Below are 23,532 nucleotides of genomic sequence, written 5' to 3'. Positions count from 1 at the left end.
GACACCACATGTTCTAAATAGAAGTCTCACCATGCTGTAAGAGACATGGTGCCAGAAGAGTGTTAGAGTTGGGTTAAACCAAGTGTTAATCATTTCAGGGAACTTGGTTGCATTGTTCATGTACACATCCCTGAACAATAAATAATAAATCTTGATAATAAAATTCACAAATGCATTCTGCATGGAATCAACGAGTAATCAAAGGTGTGTCGACTATTTGATCCAATCTTTAATAAAATAGTCATCAGTCAAGATGTCATGTTCAAAGAGGAAGGGAAATGGCACTGGAAAACTATTGAAACTGAGTTAAAATCTAATAATCTGGTTTCGAATGATGAGGGAACAACAACTAAGGTAGGACACTAAGAAGAGGTGGAGGTTGACCACGAAGAACAACCAAAATAACAACATGCAACTGGTGAACCAGATTCTGAAAATTCCAGTGAACCATATTTTGGAAATTTAAATGATCTAGAAATGCCTCTTTGAAGAAACACGAGAAGATTTGAATGGATGCATGACTATGAAAGTAGAGAAGAATTTTTAGATGAAGAAATAGGCGCGGGTATGATGTTGTTTTCTTCTCATGATCCTCAAAGTTTATAGAAGCTGCCAAAGAAGAAAATGGTTGAAGGGACAATGAAGCGTGAAGTACAAGCTATCGAAAAAACCAAAATTTGGGAACTTGTGGTTCTACCTGACCGAGCAAAAACCATAGGGGTTAAATGGATTTTCAAAGCAAATCTAAAGGATGATGGACAGGTTGATAAATAGAAGGCAAGGCTGGTTGTAAAAGGGTATGCTCAAAAGGAATGGGTTGATTATGATGAAGTTTCCACACCAGTAACTCGATGGGACACTATAAGAATTATGCTCGTTGTTGCTGCAAAAAAATGATGGACATTAGGCCTCTTTTCCATGTTAGGAATGTTAAATTTCCTAATGGTACCATGACTTGGATACCTAAGTGTTCTTTAACTAACCTCCAAGGACTCAACTAAAATTGGATACCTAGTTCTATCTATTGATATTTTGTGCAGGAGTATCTTTTGATTTTAATGTATTCTCATGAAAAGTGAAGGAAGATGTATCCAATCATATTTTTGACTGTATTGTATTATTTTCAATGTATTAGTGTTGTAATTTACTAACTTTTCTTGTGCACAAAGTTTATTTCTAGATCATCATAATTGGTATGGTTGTTCCTTTATTCTCTATCTCGCGTAGTTGCACATAATTTACCTTAATTGTTATTGTTGCATCATGGTCATTCAATTATTTTTCATATGCATCAAAATTATTTTTCATCTATATCAAAGAAATGTTTTAGTTGCATTAAAATCTTTTTCACTAAATTACCCTTGCATTAAACTAGTTTTTGCATAAGAAGTTCCATATTCTTTTAGTTAAAATTTACATCGATGATATTATATTAGGCGGCACTGATGAATATCTTTGCAAGATGTCTGTTAGCGTCATGCACTGAATTTGAAATGTCTCTCATGGAAGAGCACACATATTTCTTAGGATTGCAAATCAAGCAAGCCGGAGAAGGAACTTTCATAAGTCAAACTAAATACTGCTTAGAGCTTCTCGAGAAGTTTGATATTAAAGATTAAAGAAGAATCTTAAAACCCAAGCTTCAAATGTGTTGATTGACAAAGATAGGGATAGAGTGGATTTCGACATCACAAGCTATAGAGGCATAATAGAATCCTTATTCTCTTTAACAACGAGTAGGTCAAATATCATGTTTAGTGTGTGCATGTGTTCCAGATATCACACATCACCTAAGGAATCCCATTTTAAGATTGTAATTTTTTTGAGGTATCTTAACGGAACTTCTCAGCACGGTCTTTGGTATCCTAAAGTTAATGCATGTGGCTTAGTAGGTTTTTATGATTATAATTTTACACGATGCAAGTTGGATAAGAAAAGCATTAGTGATACCTATCATTTATTTGGAAGCTATTTAGTTTCTTGGAACAGTAAGAAGCAACATAGGTTGCTCTTTCTACCGTCGAGGCTGAATACGTAGCCAATGATAGTTGTTGTGCACAAGTCTTACGACTAAAGCAACAATTTCTAGATTATGATTTAAAAGGCTACATTCCAATTAAGTTTGATAACACTAGCACAATAAGCCTCACTAAGAATCCAGTACTCCATTCACGAACTAAACACATTGAGATTCAACACCATTTTCTTAGAGATCATGTTGAAAAAAGAGATGTTGTTTTTTAATATGTTGACATTAAAAATCAACTTGCTGATATTAAAAATCCCTTTACACAAGATATGTAGGGAACTGAGAATCTTGGTTCCTTGTCTTTTAAATAAATCAAGATTCCTGTTTAATTTCTTTTTCTCTATATATTTTGTTTTCACTAACACTACTTTGTAGCAAATCATAGTGTTTGGAAAGATTTGACAACATTGTGGTGGTGATTGAGGAATCAAAGGATCTTGCGTCGATAAGCAAAGAGGAGCTTCAAAGATCTCTCGAGGCTCATGAGCAAAGGATAAAGGAGACAAATATCGATAATGAAAAGGCGGAGATCACTTCGCAATCTCGGTTCAATGAGAAGAACAAGAAGTTGAAAGGAAAATGACCCATGAAGAATAAAGGGAATTTTCAGAATTTCGGGGGAAGAAAGTCTCAAGATTCAAAGAATTTGACTTGTCAAATGGGTGAAAGAAGTTGTAACGAGAAGGGTGGTCAAGGCAACTTTAGAGGTGAAAAGGGAAAGTTTGATAAGAGCAAGATACAATGCTTTAATTATGAAATTTTCGGTCATTATGCAAGAGATTGCAACGCTAAAAAGAAGGAGCCTCAAGCGTATGAAGCCAAGGATGTAAGACAAGATTTTGATGATAATAACACACTCTTGTTCGTGTAACTGGTTATGTAAAGGCGGTAATCGGCTACAGGAAAAAGAAAATATTATGGTGACTGTGAGAGAAGGAGCCCAATGCAGCGAGGAATGGTATTTGGATTCCTTTTATTCTACGCATATGACGGGGATAAAGGATTGCTTTGTTAAAATCTATCAAGCCATGAAGAATAAACAGAAATTCACAGATGACACCACTATAGCGATCAATGGAACCGGTGATGTTTTGACCATGAAGAGGGATGGTGGGCATTCCTTAACGAAATATGTATTGTACATTCTTAGAATGAAATATAACCTTCTAAGTATTGGCCAATTTCTTGAGAAGGGTTGCATGATTCACATGGAAAACAAGGCATTATGCATTATGGATGAAAATAGGGTTTTGATCCTTAAAGCTCTTATGGCTACCAATATAACTTTTAATGCTAAACTGGCCGTTATGGAGCATAGGTGTTTTGCTACAGCAACTAGTCGAGAAGAGTGGATATGGGCATTAACGTCTTGGGCATCTCAACTTGTGAGATCTCAATGCATTGCAAAAGAATATAATGGGAATAAGGTTGCCATTCATCAATATACCAACTGAAATTTATGAAGAGTGTGTGCAAGCGAAGCAACACAATGGTAAATTTAGCAAGGATATAGGTTGTAGAACCAAGCATCATCTTGAGGTGGTGTATTTCGATGTGTGTAGGTTGATGCACTTTGATTCGGCTGGTGGCAATAGATATTTTATAACCTTTACCAATGATTACCTAATGAAGAGAAAAGATGAAGTTTTTGAAGTGTTTAAGAAGTTCAAGTCCATGATTCAGCGTCAAAGCAATCACAAGCTCAAAGTTCTCAAAACGGATGGTGGAGGCGAATATGTCACAAATGACTTTGGGAAGTTTTGTGATCAAGAAGGGAAAGTACATGAGGTAGTACCACCTTATACACTGTAGCAAAATGGTGTTTCCAAAAGGAAGAATCCATCGAATACAAACATGATGAGAAGCATTTTAAAGGGGAAGAACTTGCCGAAAGAGTTATAGGGAGAAACAGTACCCACAACTGCCTATTTGTTGAATAGGTTTCCAAAAGAAGATTTAGAAGATAACACTGGAAGAGCATGGTCTAGATTCAAACCATATATGAACCATTTGAGTGTTTTCGATTTCGTAGAATATCGACTTGTTCCAAAACAACTCAGAAAGAAGATGGACAATAAGGGATAATTGATGATACATGTTGGGTATCACTCTACCAGAGATAACAAGTTGTATGATGCAGCAAATAAAAGGGTTGTGATCAGCCAATATGTCGTTTTTGAGGAAATTAAATAGATGCATCGACCTGCAATTGGTTACGTAAAAGCTATAACTAGTTATAGTAGTGAAAATTTTGTTCCTACATAATTTAGTAGTCCATAAATGCCCCCCCCCCCCCCCCGCGTCAATGCCTGAATTGAAGAGAATGTGAGAAGATAAATAAGGCAAAAAGGTTTGCTACCAAGACTCCAAAATTGTGAAATGTTTCGAGACAACAAAGTCAATGATGATGGAGATTTTGTCCACTCTTATGGCCGAATCCGAACCCGTTAAGATGGAAGAGGCCTTGAGTGATCCAAAATGGAGTTGTGCTATGAAGGACGAGCTAAAATCGATTGATCTACCAGAAGGAAAGAAGTTGATTGGTGTAAGATTGGTCTATAAGGTGAAGGCAAATTCGAATGGTGAAATAGTCAATCATAAGACTCAATTAGTTGCAAAGGGATACTTTCAAAGAGAAAGCATAGACTTTGAAGAGGTATTTGCACCGGTTGCTAGAATTGAAATCATAATGCTAGTTGTTGGTATTGCACATATCAACAATTGGTTCATCTATCAAATGAATGTTAAATATGTATTTTTGAACGGATCGATTGAAGAGGAGGTATATGTAGAGCAGCCCCTAATTTTATTTTGAATAATCAAGAGTTAAAGTTTTATAAGTTGAAGATGTACGGTGTGAAATAGGTTCAAGAATTTTATTTTTCAACTGTTTGATGATGTAACTTGTATTCCACTTAATTTATAACTTGTATATAAATCCAAATGACATTCACGTGATTGTTAATCTCAAATATTTTCACCCTCTCTCTCTCTAATTCTTCTTGATCTCTTTCACTCTCCACATTCAAATCCTTCAATATTCACCAAAGAATAATTTCAAATTCTAATAGAATTCATTATTATCATCATCATCATAAAATAACAAGACATTACACGGAAATATGTGAGAGGTATCAGCTGCATCATTTATATGTCCTTAAAAGATTAAAACCAAAAATATCTCTATGAGCTGTTTTTAATCCAACTACTCATATAGCTTTAGTGTCCTAGTCAATTACCAAGAATTGAAAGAGTCGCATTCTGAATTGGACCCTGGCATGGGTTCCATATATAAAAACCATTATGGTTGAAGATCTAGTTTTGTCATGTAATGCCAAAACTATGCCATGCAACAAATGTGGCTCCATTTCCAATACACCCCATAGCCAGAGGCTACCCTATTCAATAACTATATGTCTTGGACTTAAGGGTTGAAATTGAAAGACTTCTCTTTTAAAAAAATTGCAGCCAATAGGTCAATTTGATATAATAAATTCATAACGGTATTGTCATACTCACTATAACACCTATTAACAAATATTGCAATTCAATTTTTATTTATATATATTTATAACCAACGTACGACCAACTTCAATATACAACAATTTATGCAATTCAACAGAGACAGTTGGTAGATAGACATAATGAACTGTAATACTGGATCCATTCATTCTAGCTTAAAAAATTCATGATTTTAAATTTAACTTATTTTGTTTCAAAGTGCATATGGTTTTCCTATGTTTCCTCATCTTGCCGTTTGAATAGTTTGACTATGATGTTGTCTAATGATAATTAATAAATAACTATAATTAGAACATTCCGTGGAAGTGTGACTTTGTGATCTGTCAAAATAAATTTACAAGGCATGCATTTATTTGAAAGTATGCTAATCTTCAAGAAAAGCTATGATTGCAAAGGTGTATGAATGTGACCCTTATTGAATTACATTTATTTTGGGCAGTTGATATTATTTATGAAATTATCTTTCCAACTAACATGGTATCTATTGTGGGACCTTTGTTTTAGTCATGGGGCTTTCCACATTAAGGATTTTAAATGGTGTTAATAAGATTGTAATTAGGGTAACATTAACAAGTAGCAAAACATGCAGCAAAGAATAGGGTGTTGGAAGCAATAAACAAAGTTGGAGAAAGAGAAAGGGTAGTTGCACATTTATGTAGGTTTTCTATAATGACTTGAATGTTCAACCAGACATTCATTTCATGGGGAAACTCTAGCTCTATTCCCATTGTTAAAAGAAAGGGGGAAACTTAATTGAAAGCATCTTATTCTTGAACAGAATGTTTAAATTAAATGATCACAGAAAAACTTATTCCAACACATGTATTTATTTTTTCACATATCTTAACAATAAACAAAATAATATTAGTAAATGTTAGCATGACACTTATAAAATTATCTTTGTAAATTTTTATATCCTCCGTTTTAAAATATTAATAATTTTTTTTTCAAAAATTAATCATGATACTGGACAAAACTTATGACAAGAGACTGGACAAAACCACAAAGTCTTGTCCCCTACATAATCATGATATAATTTTTTGTCCAAAATACATTTTATCAAAAATAAATTAAAAATATTATTTTTACTCTCTCTTTCTCATTATTTTATATAATATTATTTTTACTCTCTCTTTCTCATTATTTAATAAAGAATATTATAATATGAATTATATTATTTTTATTCGGTTTATCGACATATCAAACAAAATAGAAAAAAAAAATTCTCTATTTATCATTTTTCTTCTTCTCTCATTATTTAATATTATAATTTTTATATATCAATAAAAAATATTATAGTAAAAATTATATTATTTTATTAGCTACATAAACATATTAAACAAAATAGAGTAAAAAAAATATATCTCTTCATTTTTTCCTCCTTCTTCTTATTTAATATTTTGATTCATAAATATTATATATATATATATATATATATATATATATATATATATATATATATATATATATATATATATATATATATATTAAAAATTATATTATTTTGTCTGGTGCATAGACACGTCAAACAAAATCGAGAAAAAAATTGTCCAGTATATTAACTATCAAACACAATACAATACAAAAAATTGTCCGGTATTTATTATTTTGCAAATCAAACATACTATTTGTTACAAAATATTTGTCACTTTTAATTTTCAATGCAATTTTATTTTTAATCTTACAAATATACCCTCTAATAAATACTCTTAATTTATTTATTTGTTACTTAACATTAATGTTAATTTGAGTATACCAATAATTAATAAAGATAATTTGGTAAAGTCACTATTCTCTGTCTTTTATTTATTACAGTTTCTTAATCTATGTGAAAGTGTCAACTATGACATTTATTTTGAGACGAAAAAAGTTATTATTAATTATTTGCATCCTCGACTGAAAGGAGTGTACAAGGAGAATATAGCCTGAGATCCTCGCTCTTCGTCGTCTCTTTGACTATTGTTGTCTTTTTCTAAGGTCCGTTGGTGTCCATAGTTACTAGTACCATGAATCTTTCCCCTTTATTCTTCAATGAGTTCCTCTTCCGAATTCATATAGGGCTACACCCTATTCAATAAGTCACTTAAACTACAGGCTCCCCCAAAGCCTATTTTATCCTAAAACATGCAGTATGACCTCAAATCTTTCTTAAATATCTTGGATTTTAGTATGTTGTGTGTTCCTCCCACTACTACAACCACTTTAGTAAAATAGTCAATGTACCCGCATAGGTTTCTTTCTTCCCCTGTGTGATCCCATTGAGGACCTTCATAGTTATTGGTTGTTAATTTTAAACAAGAAACAAGGCAGTAAATAAGTCACACAAATCCTTCCACGAGTCAATGCTTCAATCCGAAAGGGTCTTGTACCAAGTCATGGCCGCTCTAGTGAGAGTTAGCACAAAGAGTTTACAATTTATATCCTCATAGGCGTGGTAATAATTCAATTTGTTATCAACATGCTCTATCTTGAAGTTAGGGTCCTCGACCTTTCGTAGTTAGCTAGCTTTGAAGGTTTCTCCGAGGATCTAAGGATTATGCTATCAAGGATGAGTGCAAATAGTGGGGTCTTTTTTCCTTATGCGATTGGAGCATCTACTTTGACCTTTCTCTCCTTTGGAAATGATGTGTTTGTGGCCTACATCATCTACGAGCTTCAGATAAAGTATGCCACCTCTTATTCTCGGAGTCTAAAGTTACTAACACTTGAAATGACACACTTTTCTCTTTATATAATAAGAGCCGTTAAAATTGTCTGCATGAGAGGCGCGTCGTGCAGATAGTTGTTAGATATAATTAAATTGTGATCGACGCATCTAGATAGGAGTATTCAAATCCAAACCGATCCAAATAAAAATCACAAACCGATCCAAAGAATTGTAAAAACACACAAAAATCGAATATTATTGGATGTGTTTGTATTTCGTTTTGGAGAAATTATTCGGTTCGGATCTGATTTCAGATTGATTTTTCAAAACCGACCCAAATCAAACCGAACCGCATGTATATATTTTTATATTTTTTAATTTATATGATATGTAATGATAATTTATTATTCTATTATATTTATTTTTATGATACAATAATTAGAAAAAGTTAAATGTAATTAAATGTAATAAAGTCATATTTCAAGTTTTGATATATTGAATGCACGTGTTTCAAAAAATTATTTTTATAAATAACTTATTAACTTGTGCTCTTGGGACACATGTTAGTTTTTTTCTTATTTTTAATAGTACTATTTATTAGTTTAGTTTAATCTATTTATTTTTATTATTTCATTTGTTTCAACTATAATCATCATTTTCATTTTGTAATATTAATTTTTAGTATACAATATGTTATATATTATATCAAATTTATTTTTTATTAGAATTTCTAATTTTAATAAAAAATATATATAATTTGTAATTTTGATATTCAAAATCCAATCTAAATTAAACCACATAAAATTGTATTAGATAGGATGGAATCTTTTTAATCAATCATTCAAAATCAAATCGTGCTATAAATAAATTTATTTTTGAATCATGTAAATTTTTACTTTAAAATTGATCTAAACTGCACCATAAACACTCTTACATCTAAATGACGGAATTCTTTGTTTCAAGTAGAATGAAAGACCACTTATTCCATATAATTTATTGCTTGATGGCATTCTTGCCCTTGCGAGTGGCAGAACACTCAAAATTTAAAAAATGATATTATTATTTGAACTAGTTTAAGGTCCGGTTTGATTTTATGTGTAGCAGTCTAGCTACACAATAAATGACGCATGGAAGAAAGTGATTTTCCAAACACACAAGGATGTTTGTAGTCACATTGATCAAGTGAAAACGAGGACCAGTGATATATAACTTTCCTTAGAAAGAGATAGTTCATACAAAAATCAATAATTAATGTGGCAATGTTATGTGAATTCTAGTGTTGTGAGTTAAACCTTGAGAAAGCGTGTTGAAGCATCGAGACAGGCATCCCATTTAAGTCAAAAACAGTTGGTGAGTTCTAGGAATAATCAATCAAAGAAGCCTACTAGTATTTCTCACCCAATTATTAATGTTTCTCACACTTTTACCCATTACATACACACCACGGTACAACATGTTTTTTACCTTCAAGTATTCACAGTATACTGGAGTAGTAATTTATGGTGCATGGTGCATGTAGTATTAAATATCATTGTTTAATTGGATTATGAGTATCTACCAAACTAAATTCAAATGGTATTAAAGTGTTCATTTTTTTTAATGGCAAAGAAAGGGTCAAAATGAAAATAGCAAAAGAAATTAAGTTTTGCACGCAAAAAAGTGTACCAACAGTGCACTAAAACAACCAAAACATGTAAAAAAGAACAAACTAATTTGAAAGTAAGAGCTACACAAATAGGGCAACCCAAGGACAAGAACAACAAGCCAGGCACAACCACAAAATCCAACACCAAAAAGAAACAAGTCTATCACCTCCTGTTTTGATCTATATTAAAGCCACAATTAAGGGTGGAAATAGGCTAGGCCGAGTTAGGCTTTGCCAAGTCTAAGTCTGACCTGTCAAAAAAATTGAAGCCTAAACCTGGTCTGTATCCTGTCGTAGGCTTATTTTTTAGACCTGAGTCTGGCATTTCCGAAGGCCTGGTTATTCTGTTAGCTTACATAAAAGCCTATTTGTTTTAGACATATGTAAATAAGCAATTAAAATAATGTTTAAATAGACTAACTAACTAAAAGAACTTATAAGAACAATGTTCATCAGATGTTTTTATCTTATTTTCACAAGTTCTTCAAGATAACCAAGTTTTATTAATGTATTTTAATTCAAAGTACAAAACATAACATAATAATGATAAAAAAGTATTCATATTTATTTAAACAGACCGGTCTGATAGGCTTAAAAGGTTTTTCTTAGGGCCTGAGGTCTAGCCTTTTTTAACTAAATAGGCTTATAAAAAAGCATAGGCATTTTCTATTTAAAAATAATGTGTGGCCCGGCCTGAGCCTATATAGGCTAGCTGTAGGCCCCTGTTATCAGCCTGACCTATTTCCACCCCTAGCCACAACACAGCAGACCTTGGAGAGAGCAAGTTGGAGGAAGATTTCTCCAAACACTTGCCAAAACAGAAAGAGGGCAACTGACCTTCCAACACACCCTTAAATACCAAGTCAAATGAGTGAGTCTCACTCTCAATCTAACAAAGAAACATCAAAACTCGGAACATGGGTATGAACCCACTTCCACACCATACTAATAATCGAAGATATCTAGTGATTATCTGACAAGCATTCCTGACTTAAAATAATTTTGTTCCGCAAATTTCAAATAAAGCAGAACACATAATGCAATATCCTAACCAAACATAAGGACACCACCTTTCTCTCCTCTAGCCCCCTCAACATATCAGACACCCTTAAAATCGAATGCGGCAAAGGCTCTGACCATCCCAACCATTTAAACACCATACTACATAATGGAAGCATTCTTGCATAACACAAAGAGGTGGTCAGGCGACTCCACCGGCCCAATATACACAACATACCCCCACCTCAATACTACTCGTCATTATCTGACATCTCTAAAGATTTTTTCTAGTCGGTAACTTATTCTAAAGCAACTGCTATGATAAGACAATAACTTTAAAGGGTGTCCACATCTTCTAAACCCTAACGAGCCCCCTAAGCACAGTCTCTGACCTATCCTCCGGCCAGAGAAAAAAGAGTATCATAAGCCGATCTCACCAAGAACTCGCCAATTGAGTCTGGTCTTCAAGTTCAAACGTCCTCCTGACCAAACTTCATTATCCTGCCATGTAGGGATGCACAGAGCTCCTCCTTCCAAATTGAGATAAATCGCCTCCACCTAAAGCTTCACTCTCAGGCATCCTCATCCCAATTATCCATTGAGCCTACCCTCTGAGATTTTTGCTCTAAAATATAACCATTAAAAATATGTACACAACAGCGTTGTACTCAGATGTTGTGCCAAAACCTAGTATTCGGGTTATCTTCAAAAACCCCTTTTCAACCTCCTAAGATTACTCTGCCTACCCCCCCCCCCCCAACAGGGAGCCAAACTCTTAAAAATCATACCTCACAACACAAATGTCTCTCACAACGAGGGCAAGTTCAAAAGATCCTTCCACTCCCGCTTACTTAATAAAGCAAAAGTTCATTAGCTTAAGATCATTGGCTCTTAGACCACATGCACTTTTATGTTATGTATTATAGTCATCTTTAAAAGAATTGTATATCAAATTACAAAATATTTTTTATTATTTATAAATTATTTTAGTCATTTTTAACTAAAATATTTATTATTTTACTTTTTCTAAAACTAGCGGGATACCCGTGCGTACGCACGGGTACTGGTACGGGACGCGAATTTGTTTTTAATACATAATAAAAATGAAATGAAAGAAAAATGAAATTGTAAAATAAAAAAAATTGATTAATTTATTTTTTATTTAGAAGATAAATTAGTAGTAAAGTTGTTAGTGTTTATTACAATAATAATTTTTGTCATATATTAAAGTTAGATTAGTAGTAAAGTTGTTTTGTTTATGTACAATAGTATTATTTTTTCCCCTTAATGTTTTCACATATTTGAAACAAATTATTGATAAATAAATTTGTTATCCAATATTTAGATTAATAGTAAAATTGTTTCTATTTATAATAGCTATAATTTTTTCACGCATTTGTTTTCAAAATGTTATAAAAAAGTGTCAAATTAATTTAACCAGTCAATTTTATTGTTTTTAAAAAAAATAATAGACTGGTGCCAATATATTTTTTTTTTGTATATATAAAATTTCCAATATTTACATAACATATTTATTTTAAATAAAAATTTAAAAAAGATAAAAATATTTAAATCAATAATAGACTTTTTTTATATAAAAATATTTAAATTAATAATAAAACTTTTTTTCCATATACCATTTTTAGATCAAAAATATTTGGGTTATAAATATTAATATTCATATATAAAAATATTTAGAGATTTTTTTCCCGTATACAAATATTTTTGTTTAAGTATAAATTACAAAAATATTTTGATAAAACTGGTGTCCAATATTTACATAACATATTTATTTTAAATAAAAATTTAAAAAAGATAAAAATATTTAAATCAATAATAGACTTTTTCTATATAAAATTATTTAAATTAATAATAAAACTTTTTTTCCATATACCATTTTTAGATCAAAAATATTTGGGTTATAAATATTAATATTCATATATAAAAATATTTAGAGATTTTTTTCCGTTTGAAAATATTTTTGTCTAAGTCTAAATAACAAAAATATTTTGATAAATAGTCAATTTTTGTATATAAGAAAATTTAGTTCAATAATAATTTTTTTTCCCGTATACCATTTTCAAATCAAATTTTTTTTAATCATAAATACTATTTTTCGTATATAAAAATATTTAAATCAATTATTTACCGGTTGGTATTGCTTTCTATGCCTACCGCTTTCTAAATCAATAAATTCTGGAAGGAAACAACTACTCACTGAAAAGACCGATGCTTCTACCATTACTATGCTTTCCACTGATGAAGATGCATTTCATGTCCTTTGTCAACTTATTCTTTATATTATAGTCCAATGTCTTTCTATTTCATTTTGTCGGCTATTATGTTGATTTTATAGAAGAAAATAGTTTCCATTCCTGTTGTCATTTGTCTTATATTTGGATTTGCTCTCTTTTATTATAATTTTCACCCGTAACATTAACTCTTAAAAAATATAATGTTCTTTGCCTCTATTTCAAGAAAGCACGCAATTGATTAAGCATGTCATTGCTAGCAAGTGGATTGATACAGAAGGGATAAAATACATAATTAATTGTCTCTTTAATAATGCTTTGTTTTTCTACCAAAACGTAATAGAATGGCAGAGTGTACAGGGTATGCCACACAAGTGTTGAAGTGCTCCATTCCAATTGCTGTAGGCTTCACTCCACCCCAATAACCAGCTAGAGCATGTCAAACATATACATACCTGCCATAGAAAACCAAAAATTCAGAAACATATAATAAGTATTCAAGTAATCAAGTCATGATAATTCTTCTATCACATAATTCAACAACCGAAGAATACGAATCATTTTGAAATGAATTTAAAGTATTTCAGGATGCTAGACCATACTTCATATTGTGAAGTTGATTTGTTTGATCTACAACATGCTCCAGTCCATTCCCACCATTCTTTTGAAACTTAGTGTTTTCTTTAATACCTGTCAACCTTGTCGCAAATCTGCAAGTTTTTGCATTATCCAAAGGATCAATTATACCAAGAAAAATGATAGATTTAAAAACAGATAAAATCTTACTGTGCTCCTTCTTGTACAACAGAATCGGCGTCTTTTGGTTTACTCTTAATCTGTTGCCAACCATCATCGATGATGAGGAACCGTGGAGTTGCGCCTCCCTCTGATAAACTAAAGAAAAAAAATGTACAACTTCATTAACAAATTAAAGAAAACCATCATCTTGAGCTCTTTTCACTAACAATAAAAAAGAAAACCAAGACAATCATGTTTCTCTCACAAATTACCTTTTCAATCCTTCCTCAATACCCTCAGCTGTGACATCGGTATAGAAAGCATCCCATGTGCACCAGCCAAACCAGTCAACAAAAGATGGCAACTGCATAAAACCAATCGATAAAAAGGTTAAAAGATCCTTTACATATCTAAAAGATGGATCTATTGGTGATATTGCTAGGATAAGATTCTTACTTTTTTCTTCTCACGATGCAGAAAAGTTTGTGTGTGTTTTTCAACAGCCCTTAATGACAATCAGAAAAGAAATCAATAGCACCATATTTGTCAAAACACAAATAACAATTTCACAAAATGAGAGGAAAAAGTTCTATTTTCTATAACTTTTGAAGAGCATAAGAAAACACAGAAAAGATCAGATTGACAAAAAAGAGAAAAACGCGTCACTTGACAGCTTGACTGATGACTTCAAAAGGGTTAGTTCCAGCGTGCATGTAGACCAGGTGAAGGCCTTGATTGGTCTCAACAGCAGGCTCTCCTGCAAAACCACACACCAAAGCTATAAAACAGTATTTTCATTAATCATAGGTTCATCTCATCATCATTTCATGTTTGGAACTCACCACTTTCAAGACAAATCTCTATCTCATTTTTGACAATAAAACCCTGTACTTTCACCTTCTTGAACTAATAATCCTTCCCCTAAAACCAGCATCATCATCAGTCAATAAAACAATCCAAAAACACAACCAAATCAACATCTTAATATAGTGCAATACAAAACAGTTGAGATGAACCTGTCCTTACAACAATGTAACATCCTTAAGTTACTGCATTCCTGAAATAACAACACAAAAACTAACAGATGAAAAACCAACGGGATTTGAACCACCACTACGCAAAATAAATCTGCCAGGGAACCAAACATATTCTTGATTCACTATTTATGCATCGAGCCGAAATCCTATTTGCTGTTTGCCGCTGCTAAGAAGACTTCCACACATAACTGGACACTCTACATGAGAAGCCCTTCTACGGAGACTCAAACTAAAAACAACTCCAACCACTAACGTATTCACTTTCTGCAACTGAATCATCCCCGGGACCTTCAATGTTTGTAAAAAGGTAAGATACATGGTAGCAATCATGCAGATAATACAGTCAAAGGAGGACCACAAATGAATTAGTTCATATAACTTCATTCAATAGAAGAATAGCTTGAAGTTAAAATCTGATAACCACATACCATAATGCATACTACTGAAGTAATCCGATCCAGTCATTCGGCCATATGATGGATCCCATCGACTAATTTTTTATACCACCACATGCAAAATGAAATGCATAGTTAGTGTTAACATCAAATCCATGACAAAATCTATAAATGGGATGACAGCTACACCAGATCAGAAAGAACTGTAGCTCCATTGTAAAGCCAACAAAGATTTGGTAAATGTTACACACATACCCACAAACTTGGCTGTGAATGTAGGTAAAAGAGAATTTCATTGACAGACAATTTCAGTTAAAACAATCTGTTGGATGCGCACCTTGAGAGTCCACGATATTTTGCTAATCCTCTTGAAAACCCACTGCTCTTCCTGCATCAAACATATCATGTAAGCAGCAGTAGGTTACAAGTAAATATTTTTGTGAGAGATGTACACACCGGCGCAAAGACGCAAGATATTCTTCTCTCGAAACGTTCTGCATTTCTTCAAGATCTCTTGTATAATCAGTCACCTGCAGTGCACATATCAAACTTGCTATAAAAATTACTCTATTTATAAGAAGTGGTTGAGATCTCTGGTATTATCAGTCTCCTGCAGTACACATATCAAACTTGCTATAAAAATTACTCTATTTATAAGTGGTTAGATACCGTCCATTTCCTTTCAAAGAGACCACTGGATTTTATAGTATCTTATGTCAGATTTTAGTTACCAACAAAACGTTTCCATTTTATGATTCTTAACCATTTGACATGTCTGGGAAAGAAAGCATCATAACCATATATCTAACACAAGTACAAAATTGGAGGTAACTTTAGAGTGACAAACTCCCAGATCTACTAAAACATGGCTCTGCGCAAAAGACAAATTCTAGCAATTTCCACAAAAAATCTTTTGAAGATACCTACAAAACAGGAAATGAATGGCCCTGGCCACCATGTTTATCAAGCAATATGAAAAAACAGAAATCACAAAACCATATGGCATTTCTGAATTAAAGCAACCAATCCAAACTATTTCTAAAATAAGCACAAAGCTAAAACAACAACTACATTTGTATATTTAATTTTAGTAATCTGAAGGAAAAAATGTATGTTATAACACGAAGAACAAAAAGCAAAGTTAGATGGAAGAGCTTGAAATAATGTTAAGTTTCATTGAAAGCTAACTTTCAATAGACTGTCAGTTTCATTAAGCCAAAACCTAAGATTTAGAAAACCATTCAGAACAGAAAAATTAAGGATCAATGACAAAAACGATGAACAGAAACAGTAAACAAAAAGCGCAGAGCTTACATCTTTGTCAACGACAACCAACTCAAAATGCTGTTTGTTCTTGTTGACAACGGTCCATTTGTGATGGACAAGCACAACAACTTTCCAAAGCTCCTTTGTATCGTTAATATCCTTCACCAACTCAAAAGGTCTAGCCATTAGGAATCAAGAAAACCAGGAAAAAGGGTTGAATAGTGAAGAAAATGTAGATGTGAAAAGTGAAGAAACAGTTTGGTAGAAGTTAGGGTTGTTCGGACAGAAAACCTATTTGTGAAAAGTGAAGAAAGAGAAGAGGAAAGAAAGAAAGAGAAGAGGAAAGAGAGATTGGATTCTGCAAACAGTTCATGCATTGGGAACAACATCATTGAGCTGCTATCCAGAGTCACCTTTTCTGCATTTTCCGGTTGAAATGCAACCGATAAGTACAAAAAGTAATTTAAATAAAGCTGCAAGGAAGGATTAATGCTAAAGATACAAAAGATGGTAACTAAAATGGGCTAATGGTCTGACAAATGGTTAGTTTGGACCACAAATACCCCCATAATTGATATTTGTCAAGCAATTAAGGCAGGGTCATTAAGTATTAACCATAACATATTTCTTTCTTATATTATAGATTATTTTAATTTATGTTTTACATATTATTAATAAATGATAATTTTGTAGTAATATTTTGCATAATATTTTTATACAAATAATAACTATATTTTTTAATATGTACAAAAATGGAGAAAAAATAACTTATTATTACCTCCATTTTTTATTATAAGTCGTTTTAGACTTTTCAAACATGTTAAAAAAATAATTATTATTCTTGTTGTATGAAAATGAGAAATTATGAAGGTTTTTACAAAATTGTCATTCATTAATAACATGTGAAAGATAAATTTATATAATTAAAAAGAGAGGGAATAATAAATATTTAAGGATATAATAGAAAAATACTATTAATTATTCATTGAAATTCTAAAGCGACATATATTTAGATATAATTTTTTTTTAAAGCAACTTATAATAAATAACAGAAGGAGGAGTATAAAATAGTAAGAATTAAATTATTTAATTATTAAATTATTTAATTATATTACTAGTACTATTTAGCTGTTGCATGATAAGTACCTCATTTATTACATGTTAAAATTCAACTCCAAACACTTATGAAAAAGTCACAATTTTCAAAACTTGGGGACCAAATACAGATTTTTAAAATAAGGGAACAAAATTCATAAATGAGTTAGGATGAATGAACTAATGAGTTAGAATGAATGAACTAAAACTGTTTTTTTTTTCTCTGCAAAAATCAATTTAATATTTAAAGTAAATATTTTTAAAAATAATTTAATTTGTATGCATTCAATAAATTACATATAATGATATCATTTTCTTAATTTAATTCTTAAAACATCTCTATAAATATATTAGATCAATTTAATTTGATACTGAAAATTAATTTTACACTTTCAATACAAGAAAATTACTCTTAAATATAAATTAATCCTCACTTAATAATATAAGGGGGAAATGGAATCTTACAAGATTAATATTTGTTTGGTCGAAATCATGTTACACCATCAATCTTAAACTATATGTGATATTTAAACATAGTATAATAATTAATTATCTTATTTTGTTATTCACTGTTTAATAATATAATAATTAATGATCTTATTTTATTGATAAAATAAAATAAATTTATTAAATATTTTTATTAATAATAATAATAATAATGAATAGTTAAGTTAAATAAATAAAAAATATATTAATAAAAAAATACCGCACTGATTATTATAAGAAATTAATTAGGCATATTGTTTTAAGTTTGTGGATGCAGAAGTGCATTAGTTGACGGTGAGGGCAGTAAATGCAATGTCAGTATTCTGCCGTATTTCTTAATCATAATATTTCATTAATTCACAACTGTATGCATGTGCATCAACACATATAAAATCATTTTCTTAATTAAAAAACAAATTAAAATTAACGTCAACGAACTCAACTGCATAACAATTTAAAGTATATTTTCCAAGTTAATTAAACCGTGATCTTCAAAAATATAATATTTTTAATCAACTAGAAATTTGATCTTGACTCATTGTTGTTTGAATGTTAGAAATTCCGCACAAAATTACATACTCAGTCACTGAATCAATGGCGTTTCAGTTTTTTGCAGTGACTGTAACATTAGCGTACTTTGTACTTTTTTCTTATATGTAATTGCATTTCATTACCAGAAGATGATGAAGAAGAAAATGAGTAATTAATTATTAATTAATTAAATAATTAATTGCTACACTCTTTGATTTGATTTGAGAGACAAATGAAAGAAAGAAATTCATTACTGCAAAAGAAAAGAGAGCATTAACTCTAGCATCTTCATATATTTTTTTTTTCTCCTATTGAAAAGGCTAAAGCTATGCTCTCATTCTTCTCAGATCCAAACAAATAGTAACATAAAAACAAAACATAGAGAATGGATATTACATCATATGCACTTAATTAAAACTAGCTAACATACAAAATTGAAAAAACCCCTACCATGCATATATAGATATAGCTATAGCTATACCTCTAGTTGTGAAGAGGATTTGGACCAGTGTGAATTAGTCTTTTCTCTTCATCATAGAATGCTTTTTCTGGAACACCGGCTTGATCATCAAGACGAGTAGTTCTTGTTCTTGTTCTTGTTTTTGTTCTTGTTCTTGTTTTTGGAGTTGCATGAAACAGAAGTGCTTTGTTGATACTACGTTGTTGTTGTCTGAGAAACCTAATTGAATGGTTCTTGTTGTTGTTGTTGGTTTCATTGTTGAATGAGAAAAATAATGTTAATATAAGAGCAAAAACTAACATGACCCACAGCAACAAAATTGAAGTTCTTGCTAAAGAAACCCTCTTTTCTCTTGTTGTTCTTTCTCTGAAACCTATCATTGCACTTTCTGTTGTTGTGGATTTTATGACACAAGACAAATTAAAATGAGTAGAAGCTTCAGAAATCCACCATGAAATTGTGCACGGAAAGATATGGCTCTTTGGCTCTTGATTTTGACTTGAACACAAAAGTGTGATTTGGATAATTTTGTGAAAGAAAGAGAGGTAGAAAAATAGAAAGAAAGAGATTGAAAAGAAAAGAAGAAGAAAAAAAAGAGCCTCAAAGTTTGGGTTATTTCCTTGTCTTATGGGTCTAGTCACATGATCTCGACCCTTGATTCCTGGAACCTTCTTATAATTTTTAATACGTATTTTACTTCATATAGTACTTTTTCTTTGGTTTTTTCAACCTCGCTACCGCTACATACGGGTTTTGTCATCCCATTTTTTTATTTCTAAACCCCATTTTATATCAAGTCAAAAATAAACATTTGAGTTGAGGACACTTTAAAATATTGTTACTATTATTAAATAGTTTAAAATATTAACTTTGCATGGATATTTTGTTATAAAAAAAATAATTAAAATGAGAAAACTTAGATATGAGTGTGGTTTATATTATTTTTCAATGAAAATATGACAAGTGTCCTCAATAATATTTAAGTGTATTTGTCATAAGTATAAACCATACCTAAGAAACATGATTGTCTCAATTTTTTGGAAGCTCTGTACAAGTTAATCACAGTTTAACCATGAAAAATAAATTGAGGCTATAATTAAATGTGATTTAACTCTTACAATATTTTATGAGGCCCTATTTCATCATGATTTTAGTGTGATAGATTTTAGGTCATGTGCGGTAGCCCGTCTTGCACGCCCTCAAAGACAGTCTGGCTAAGAAATTGTATGTAAGTTTTCTCTATTATTAAATTATGAGAGTATTTGAATCATATAACTCATTACAACTAATTGTAGAAGGAGATCTGTGACACGATTTTTAGTTATATTTGTCGTAAAAGCCTTAGTTTTTTAATAGCAAACTAGTCACTAATCGAATTAGTCACTAATCGAATACGACTCAACAAAACGGTATTGGACTCTTTCGATATCGTTATTCATCGTTTTAAGGTTGAGAAAAAATCATAGATGAAATACCGTCATAGTCGCGAAAAAATGTTGTTATGCCCGCGAAACACTGTTATCGCCGTTTACACACTGTTATTGATGAAATTTTTTATTCTGAAAGTAGAAATCAACTGACTTTTATCAAAATATTGAAATTTTGAGCTAAGATTTTGTTTTATTGTAAAAAGGAACTCACACTACTTTTATAGGTATCTTATTCTTTTTACATAAAACTTACTTTCGTGCAATGTTGTAAGAAATTCACGACAACCGTTGTTTGCAATACAACACATATACCAACCAAAATCGCAAAAGTCATAACGCGACTGCAGCCGTTTTTTAATACGGTGGTCTTAGTATTGAGTAGAGGGGCAAACTTCCATTAAAGGGAAGCCTTTTGAGGTAATAAATGAGACCGCATGTGAGTATGGACAATTGAGTTTCATACCTCGCTTAGAGGATATATCTCTAAAAAACAATCCTTCAGTAAGGATCCTCTAACTACTTCTACCTAAATGGACGAGATTAAATAATCTAAATTTTTGCACCCATAGGTCTTCTAAACTCTTACGCTTACAAACATCCTTACAATGCATCCTGATTAGAGTTGTCAAATGGATCGGCCTGGTTCAGCCCGCTTTGACCTGATGAACCAAAATGTTTAAATGGACTGACCCGGTCAGGTCTGGTTGCTTAATGGACTATAGAAAATGCGTCCGGCCCATTTTTTAAAAGTCCGTGCAACCCGATAGGCCAGCCCGGCCCGTATTTCAATATTATAGTTTTAATTTTATAAAAAGAGATGTAATTGATAAAAGCTACATAACATAAGTAGCGAGTCATCATAAACTTAGTTAAGTGATGTTTAAAAGATTCATCAAATCAATATCCATATAAATATACCACAAAAACATCTATGTAAAAGTACAAAGTAACTTAATATTATCACCAATACTTATCAAATTTTTCTACATCTCACAATCATTTCCTTAATCACATCATCTTGAAAATATATTTTCATCCTCTTTAACTTTTTTTTATCACTTGAAAACACATTTATGCAATCATATCATATCTCAATCTTTTTTCCCCAAAATTTACCAAAATCTTTTTTTAATGGGGCAGCCCGAAGCCCGCTTGACCCCGCCCAATCTGGCCCATGAAAACCGTAGGCCCGATGGATTGGGCCAAAAAGATAGGGTCGTGTTTTGTTAAGGTATTTTGCAGTCCAGGCCGCGCTAAATTATTGGGCTTATGGGTCGGCTCGATGGGTGGGCCCATTTTGACAGCTCTAACCCTGATGTCATAACCCCACATCCCTCTCCCCCTAGACCCACCTCGTAGAAATCACCTTTGCAAGTGGACAGTTTTACTCCAATTTGAGACAAACATCATGAAGGATATAAAAATTAGATATCACTCAACACTGAGTTTGTGAGGACTACCCTCCCACCTAAATTGAAAAATGTATTCCTCCACGAGGCAAGCCTATTGGAGATAATCCTGATAAGGGAATCCCAAGTTAAGTCTATGTTAAGGTTATCCCGTACTAGGAGATATATGTACTTGAAAAAGAGTTTCAACTCTACAACTTAGGAAGTTTTCAGCCAAATCTAAAATAGCCCCTCCACATTAAGACGGTAAATACAACTTTTGGAAAAGTTAACCCTTAACCCAAAGGCCAAAACAAAGCTCCGAAGAACAAATTGAATAGTCCAAAGTTTGTTAGTAGATGCCTCGCTAAGAAGAAAAGTATCATTAGCGTATTAAATGTGTAACACCACCAAGCTTTCAGTTTCAACCTTGAACCCAAAAAAAAATACCTTAACAAATTCTCTCTACATCACTACACGTAAGCCTTCCACTACTGTAATAAAGAGGAAAGGATCCAAAGGACCCCCTGCTTAATCCCTCTATGAATACTAACTTCCTCAATAGGGAACTCATTGACCAACACTAAGAGACTCCTTGAGAAAAAACACGCTTTGATCCTTATGAACTATAGTTTTTTCATTACGATATGTTTGAGTCCACATTTCCTTTATACTAGAGCCCCCGTCTTGTTGCTATAATGTATGTTGATGAAGGTGCATTTAATTTGTAAATTAGTGAGACCTAAGTTGTCCTTTGAAAAATATGGATAATTTACCCATGTGACATGTATCCAATAAAGCTATGACACATGTATATAATAATAAAGTACTTAAAAGATTTTAATTTAATTTTTTGAATACATGTTTTATATTTTAACCACGCTGACATTTAACACTATTTTATTTTTTCAAGAGCAATGTTTCTTCTTTCTATATTTATATTTTTTATATAATATAGTTCATTTATATATTTGTTAAAAATAACACGTCAAAAATATAATTATATATTAATAAAAAAAGATTTAATTATAATTATTTTAACTTTGATCAATCTCGTTTTTTTAATATGTTGAGTTTTTATCATATCATTTTTTATTTATTAAATTTTTTAATAATATTTTTGTATTTATTAATATTAAAGTAAAAAAAATGGACTTTTTAAAATTTTGGGGCCTCCAAAATTTGGGACTCTGTGGTGTAGAGTCTGTTGCTTCTGCACAGGGTCGGGTAGTTGTTGTATGTATGCAATGAAAGAGGATGAAGATGATGAACAATTCTTTGTATATTTTTGGTTTCAATCGCTTTGAAATGATGCATGAATGTGTATATATATGTGTGACGTTAGAAAGCAATAACAGCAACAATTGGACAAGCAAATTTACAAAATTGGACAATTTTAAGTCAAGAGATTCGATCCATTCGAGTTGGAATCGACTCCAAGAAGCCATAAAATATTTGAGGAAAAATGCATCAGTAGGTGTTAGTACTCATTTGAATAGGGAATTGATCCCTATGAGTTAGGGAGTCGATCCAAGCAACCTAGGAGTTGACTCCAAGTGGACATAAACTTATGGAAAAAAAAATTGCTACTGGGGGAGTCGACTCACAGCTC

The 23,532-nt window shown here is 31.7% G+C and overlaps 1 protein-coding gene and 1 long non-coding RNA gene across 2 annotated transcripts; both read right to left on the bottom strand.

The window, feature by feature from the left end:
• Positions 1-13,423: 13,423 nt before the first annotated feature.
• Positions 13,424-14,710, bottom strand: LOC131607387 (probable galactinol--sucrose galactosyltransferase 2). Its single transcript, XM_058879398.1, has 7 exons — positions 14,675-14,710; positions 14,499-14,589; positions 14,289-14,337; positions 14,105-14,196; positions 13,881-13,988; positions 13,697-13,804; positions 13,424-13,549 (listed from the first exon to the last, which is right to left on the bottom strand). Exons 2-7 carry the CDS (start codon positions 14,543-14,545, stop codon positions 13,534-13,536), a joined length of 420 nt encoding a protein of 139 aa, XP_058735381.1. The 5' UTR covers positions 14,546-14,589; positions 14,675-14,710; the 3' UTR covers positions 13,424-13,533.
• A 12-nt stretch (positions 14,711-14,722) lies between these two features.
• On the bottom strand, positions 14,723-16,242 carry LOC131607386 (uncharacterized). Its single transcript, XR_009285278.1, has 4 exons — positions 15,721-16,242; positions 15,602-15,652; positions 15,298-15,359; positions 14,723-15,157 (listed from the first exon to the last, which is right to left on the bottom strand). It is a non-coding gene; the product is annotated as an uncharacterized LOC131607386 (long non-coding RNA).
• Positions 16,243-23,532: the final 7,290 nt, after the last annotated feature.

The sequence above is a fragment of the Vicia villosa genome, linkage group LG5, assembly GCF_029867415.1.
Source record: "Vicia villosa cultivar HV-30 ecotype Madison, WI linkage group LG5, Vvil1.0, whole genome shotgun sequence".
In the NCBI taxonomy this organism is placed as follows: Eukaryota; Viridiplantae; Streptophyta; class Magnoliopsida; order Fabales; family Fabaceae; genus Vicia; species Vicia villosa.
This window is presented reverse-complemented; position numbering and strand designations above follow the sequence as displayed.